Source organism: Elephantulus edwardii, unplaced genomic scaffold (assembly GCF_000299155.1).
Source record: "Elephantulus edwardii isolate Elephantulus edwardi_28Jun2011 unplaced genomic scaffold, EleEdw1.0 scaffold00088, whole genome shotgun sequence".
NCBI classification, from domain to species: Eukaryota; Metazoa; Chordata; class Mammalia; order Macroscelidea; family Macroscelididae; genus Elephantulus; species Elephantulus edwardii.
In genome coordinates, this window is record NW_006399838.1 from 10,659,978 (window position 1) to 10,667,113 (window position 7,136).

General features: G+C 41.6%; 1 protein-coding gene across 1 annotated transcript in view; it reads left to right on the plus strand.

Annotated features, from left to right (window-relative positions):
• Positions 1 to 7,136, plus strand: part of GOLIM4 (golgi integral membrane protein 4) — a 116,848-nt gene that overhangs the window by 74,140 nt on the left and 35,572 nt on the right. Inside the window, exons 6-8 of the mRNA XM_006890387.1 lie at positions 2,038 to 2,120; positions 2,620 to 2,703; positions 6,423 to 6,578. Coding sequence (XP_006890449.1) covers positions 2,038 to 2,120; positions 2,620 to 2,703; positions 6,423 to 6,578 — 323 coding nt within the window. The remainder of the gene's footprint in view (positions 1 to 2,037; positions 2,121 to 2,619; positions 2,704 to 6,422; positions 6,579 to 7,136) is intronic.

A 7,136-nucleotide genomic window follows, 5' to 3' on the forward strand; every position in this document is an offset into this window, starting at 1 on the left:
TCTGACTCACCAGCTGGCTGTGAGTTTTGAATGAGTTTGAACTTCTAGCAATCAAGACTAAACGAGAAATACCATTAACTAGAGAGGAGGACACACCGAAAGAGACAGAAAGTGTTTCTGGTACCAAAGAAATACCTCGTTGTTGTTATGTGCCATCAAATCACCCGTGCGACTCATAGCGACTGGATAAGTACAACAGCTCTGAAGCCTGTTCTGTCCTGAGCCAGTGTCACTGCCCCTTATCCCAGTGACTATGTCAGTCCGTCTCATCCAGAATTGTCTTCTCCTGAGGTGTCCCTCCACCCTTCCAAGCATGCTGCCTTTCACAAGATCTGGTCCCACCTGGCCAAGTGCCCAAAGTATCTGAGACAGAGCTTCAAAATTCTTCTCCAAGACAGACCTGTTTGTTCTCTTTTTCCTTTGGTGGTCCATTGTATACTCAGTCCTCTTCTCCAGCACCACAACTCAAAGACATTGATTCTTCTGTCATCCTTAGTCAATGTCCAGCTCTCTGATATATAGCAAGTAATTGCAAAGACCGTGGCCTGGATCAGGTGCACCTTAGTCTCCATACTGACATCATTGTTGCTTCTCAGTACTTGGGAGAGGTCCCTGACAGCAGATTTTCCCAGTGTAGTTCTTCTTTTGATTTCCTGGCTGCTGATGTCAAGAATGTTGATTGTGGAGCCAAGCAAGCTCTAATTGTTAACAACTTCAGTTTCTTCTCCATCTATCATGATGCTGCCAACTGAGACCTTAATAAAGAACAGAGTAAAACCACCCGTAGCCAGTGAGTTGAGTTCAGCTCATAGCAGCAGTCTAGCAGGGTTCCAAGGCTGCCTGTCAGTGTTTTGTAGAGTGGCTGGTGTTCTGGGACTACAGCCTTTTGGTTAACAAGCTGACAGACTGTGCACTGGGCCACGGTGTTGTTGATTGAAAACTGACTCATAGCTGAATTGCCAGCATGTTTTCAAAAGGCAGGAAAGCGCACGAGAGGAGGCTGCCCATTCCCATGGAGCTGCTGGTGGATTCGAACCGTATGCATTTGGGATTGCAGCAGAATCCACTAGGACACTTGAACTGACAGTGTAGGCAAGCAGTGCCTTTGAAGTGCCTTTCATAAAACAATTTTTATAGCAACACTTTTGTTTGGTTATGATCCCTGATAAAAACATAAAAACATAAAATAGTAACTTGGAGTACTTTGTGGAAGATACACCTCATCTGTGGCTCAGTGGGCCTGAAGGTCTCTGCTTGCCATCTATCTTTCCTTCATTCACTATCAGTTTCAGTGCCTCCTACCCTGTAAGAAAGAAAACAAAAAACCTACCTCCAGCTCATTGTCATGAAGTCAGAACTGCCTCACAGCTGACCCTTCAGCAAGTTTTCAGAGGCTGTAAATTACAGGAGGGGATTGTCCCTCTTTCACAGCTGGTAGATTTGAATCACCTGCTTTTTGGGTTGGCCGCTCTCATCCTTACAACACAAGGTCACTGGAACGCGTATCTCAGCGCCGTGTCACCTTTTTATATGCCCACCCTGAGAGAACCTTCTCAGATGGCTTCGTATCTACAGTTATAGGAGTTAAGATTTACGTGGATCGTTTCGAGACACACAGTTCAGTCTACAAGCCGAAGTAAAGGGGATTTTTCTGTGTCTCCGTCTCTGTTTTGAGTTGTCTTGGTAATTGAAATTTCTTTTAGGGACGATGTGAATTAGGCCATAAGACACAAGGATTGTTTATTAACTGAAATATTTAACACCGGAGTTGTTCCAAACTTTTAACTACGTCTGTCGTGTGTGAGTTGTTGAAAAGGGTTTAAGCTGCCAAGCCAGGTTGCTGCATAGGGATGTCCCGTTGTATCTGCGCCATGTCTCAATACGGTATCGATTTATTGGCTTGATTATTATACTGCCCAAGTTGAAAACTTCCTGATTGAAGTTATGTGAGGTTTTAGATTGTGAAGACAATGGAATGAGAAGTCTGAATATTCCAAGACTTTATGTGTGATTTTTTTTTCCCTTTTCCTAAAATAGAAACTGTGTATAATTTGAGAGAAGAAAACAGACAACTACGGAAAGCCCATCAGGACATACATACACAGCTTCAAGATGTGAAGGTAACATGAAAACAGGAATTGTGCTGTGAAGGGTTTATTTGACTTGCTTGGGAAGGTGACTTAAAAAATTAAGTCTCTTTTTTGACCTGCTTTGTTGCTCTCACGCTATTGTGAACTTTGTATATAACTAAGTACCTACTTTTGGAAGCTAAATGATATCCAAAGACTAAAGTATTTTCCTTAATACCAAAATGATTTTTTGTTTGCAGTAGATGACTGTCCTTTAATAAGTCTAATACAGTAATTTAATAAGAATGAAATATTGGCTCCTTGGGCTTTGCCTTCACGTGGTTTTAGTATTTTGGCATCATAGTTACATTTTGGAATATTCCATAAACTGTGTAGCCCTGTTTCAATAGTTACTTTGAAACTCAACAAATATTACAACAGACCAACAAATAAACAAGCAGGAAACGCTTGTGTGGTCAAACCACTGTCAGCCAAAGAGAATTTGTGTGAAAATGCTAAATCTCAACCTGTCAAATTCTTTTTTGTGTAGCAACAGCATAAGAATTTACTCTCCGAGCACGAACAACTTGTAGTGACTCTGGAAGACCACAAGAGTGCGCTAGCTGCCGCACAGGTTAGCAGGGAGGTAGCAGCCTCTGTGGGTTCTTTTCAGCCTAACATTCCTGAATTCCTTTATGCATGGAGTCTCTTACAAGCCACTCTTCAGCGAGTTCCTTAGGACAGAGCTCTCCTGACCCTGAGGGTCATGCATGCCTTCAAAAGACAATCAAGAGAAATGCAATAATACATTTTAGGTTCGTTTTCACACCTGTATGACATTTAACAGTATCCCTATTGCCTTTCCCTGCCCATCAGCCTATACATGCAGCATCTAATACTTACTTTAGTCTGAGAACTTAGTCCATATCCATGATCTTTTGCACCTGTCTGATCTGTATTGGCTTTTGGTAAAAGAATAGGAACTTTAAGCTTGTCTGGTGTTAGCTACTTAACAAATCATTGTCAGACTTTGTTCGCATGCCACCAGCAGTGTCAGTGGTCCAATCTAGGCATATCCCTTTTGGGACTAGACTTCTGCGAAAAGAATTACAGAATATGAGATGAGACCTCACGTTAGTAGAGAAGGAATAGCAAGTCGTAAACTCCATTTGTTCAAAGCCCAGAACAGTCCCTTGTACACGGGAAACACCAATAAGCTACTTACTGAATAAGCAGCGGAACAAATTCAAGTTTGAAGGGCTTATTGAAGTGACCATATGGATTATTTCACAGCTTTCTAGTAGAAATAAAGAAATTTAGTGACTACAATTAAACCATATCTTCACTTTTAATTTTGGGGAGAAATGAAGACGAAAGGTCAAAAAGACATTAGCTAACTGTTCTCATTGTGATGCTGTTATGTCCCTTCGAGTCGGAGTTGACCCTCTCGTGGGTTTTCAGAGGCTCTTAGGTGCATGAGAGGAGATTGTCTTTATTACACCAAACAGCCGGTGGGTTTGAACTGTGTACCTTCAGGTTGGCAGCGCAGTGACTTACCACTAGCCCACCAGAGTGATTAAAAGATAATAAGATTCTGGGGCCTGATAATTTTAGACACTGTAGTGTCTATATCTGAGGGATCTCTTAAAAGGCAGCCTCTGATTTAGTGTCTTCTGGCAAAATGATAGCAATGTGGTAATACTTTTTGTGTATATAAATTTACTTTGTAAAGATAATTTTATTCAAATCTGTCTTTATACAAATGCTTTCTTTTATATGAGTCATCCTCTTATTTTATATGGAGCATCTTATAAAATGTGGCAAAGTAATACCAAAACAAACAGAATTGAGTGCTTTAGAACAGCTATTTGAAAATCATAGAAATGCAAGTAAAATAGTTCCCTTAGTGGCCAAATCAAGTTATGCTGAGAATGCTTCGGGTTTGTTTTATAGTAGGATTTTTTTTTTTTGCCCCCCTCTCACTGAGAATGTTTTGGGTTTGTTTTAGAATAGGATTTCTTTTCTTTTACAGTTTTATATTTCCTTAATCTTTTTTTTTTTTAATTCTTTTGGGAGATGCTTCCAAATTTGTTTTGTTTCCTCCCACCTCTCTCACACGGTGCCAGAAGTAAGAGCAGTACTCAAAGCCTTACCTTCAGTTCCTATTTTAAGAGCCTTACCCAGAATTCCCTAGAGAGCAAACACTGTTTGGGGAATCTCTACTTTTCATGTAAATTAAGCGATTCTTCTCCGACAACCTGAGTTTAAAATCCAGTTGCTGAGGTGGGGAGAGTGAGCATAGATAGTGTAGAAAAGATGATGAGAGCTTTCAGTGTGTCAGAGGACACCATGGGAACTTTACAGAATCTTCATAAAGGCTCATCACCTCACCAGGTGGCTAACACAGTACCTTTTAAAATGAACTGAGCCTGCAAAAGTATAGTAACTAGCTCAACCTGCACTGGATCTCAGGTCAGCCTGACATCAAAGTTAGCTCTTTAGACTGTGTGTTTTGAGGCTTTACTGCATCACAATGCCCTGACTCTTGTCATAGAACTGGTGAATCAGAATTTCTAGAGAAGTGGGCCAAGAACCTTAATTTAGATCATGATCTTCCTGTCACTCTTCATCTAACTGTGGTGTGAGAAGTTGTTGTTGTTGTTGTGTACCGTAGAGTCTAAACTGACCCGTAGCTGACCCCCCAGCGGGTTTTCAGAGGCAGTCGGTCACATGGGAAGAGATCACTCATCCTTCTCCCGCAAAGCAGGGGGTGTTTTTGAACCATGTACCTTCAGGATTTCAGCACAGCTTCTTGCCACTAGGCTGCCAGAGCTCGAGCATTATTACTTTCAAAGGCTATTCAGCATGAGGAGAGAGAAGAGAGTTGAAGTTTGTGCACCCTTTATGTGCATCATAGTAACAGCATCTCTATATGATGTCAAATTTTCTTTGTTCTTCCAATGTCTTTTTTTTTTTAAACTTCCAAGTTTGGTTTGTGAATGTTTTTTGATAGATTTCTGGGATGAGGGTCTCTGCGGGCGCATACGGCGTAGCACTGTATCGATTATAACACAGCACCACTTCGAGACACATTTCTAGCACGCCGACTTCTCTTGTGCCTGAACTAGAAAAAGGCACATGGCACCTCTTCTTGGGTATGGAAGCACCCTGAGCCTGGGAGCTTTTGGTAACCAGCACCCTGACAGGTTTTGAGTCTCTCCTCACCTTCTCTGCTGTGTGTGCCCCACTGGGAAAGGAAACCATGACTGGGAAGGCCAATCCTCTAGAAAAAAGAGAGTTCTGTTTCCTTATGTCTGTATCTACGTAAGTGTGGATTTCAGCAGGCAGTGCTTACAGTGAACCAGGTACACCAAACACACTGCCTTCAGGTTGATTCTGAACCATATTGGCCCGAAAGGAGACAGACCGCAGAACATAGTTTCCAGGGCTGTAAATCTTCACAGAAGCAGACCTCTTCCTACCTTAGAGTGACTGCCAGGTTTAAACCACTGACCTTTCTTTTAGCTGCCAAGAATCTGGCCACTGAACAGCCAGGCTTCTTGAGTGAATGTCCCTTATAGTCACTAAGCTTTTGTTTTTCTGTTTATGTAGCTTTTCAAAGCCTTTAATTGAAAATGTTATACACATACACTCATCGCACATATGCATGCATATGGTTGTATCGACTTGACGCATAACAACAAAAGCACATCTTGGGTTAAAGACGGTCCGTTTAGAAGGAAAGGACGTTCAAGATTAAGAAGGCAAAAATCTAGCCTCATTTCAAAATCACAGAGCACTTCTTAGAGAAGTATGAATGGTAGGCTGTAAGGGAACTTATTTGAGCATAAGTTGGGGGAAAAAGAAGTAGCCTTGATGAATACATCTATATGTACATATATATAAACTTAGATTTACTCTTTTCCACTGGAAGTTCATATAATGGAAAAAGATATTTGCACATGTTTAACATGTCCATGTATAATACACTTTTAGTGCTATAAAACATTGATTGCATATTGTACATTTAATCATGTTGCTATTAGAAAGTTCTTTTTAAGATGCTGACTTTTTAATGCAGCATGGGACACTAACAACTGTCTTAGATTTTTTTTTCCTATTTCCTTTAATTCTAATTCCTGTTTGCATGTGCTAAAAATGATTAAGCTTGACAAAGTAAAAAGAGCTAATGCATGGGTGCGATCTCTGGATTTCTCTTAACTGATAGTTAGGTATAGTGTTTTGTCTAGCGTTCCCGTAAACCCAAATACTCATCTGTGAATGATGTCTTTTCCCCCCCTCCCTCCTCTTCAAATTGTTCGATTTACTTTCAATTGCACAATTTATATGTAGACTCAAGTTGCAGAATATAAACAGCTGAAGGACACTCTGAGTAGGATTCCAAGCTTCCGAAATTCCGAACGCACGGACAATCAAAATGATCACCTGGTGACGCATTCCCCACAGAGCTACAGCAGCAGAGAGAAGCCAGCCCAGGGGCCACAGGAGGTGAGAGACGTGAACCCGTCATCTGTGTTTAGGTCACCCCCTCTTGACCAGTCCTCACCACATGAACTGCTCTCAGTATTGCCCAGACTTCCTGAAGGACTGTGGCTCTCAAATTAGACTTTGTGTCACTTCACAGTAGCGTCTGCTGAAACAGATTGCTGGACCCAACCTGAAGCAGTCTCTGCTGCCGTTGGTTTGAATAAGAACCTGACCGTTTGTATTTGTAAGATGCTGTGGCACTCACCTGGTGGTGCAGTCCCGAGGGCGTTGAAGTGCCAGCCCAGAGGCGGTACCTCTGGTGGTTCAAGTGCACACGTGGTTCGCCAGGAGAAAGATGGGCAGCCTCTGCCCCCACCAGAGGGCCAGCTGTGAGTCGGTTCCAACTCTAACAGAGATGAGTTCTGGTGTTTCTGCTGGTCAGAGAGAAACCGTGAAGAACTGATCAGATATTTTCTGAGAAACACTTTCCTACTAATATATTCTCTATTCATATGTATTTATTTGTCATAAGAGTGCTATAGTAACTGGGGTTTTTTCTTTCTTTTTTTTTTTTTTTAG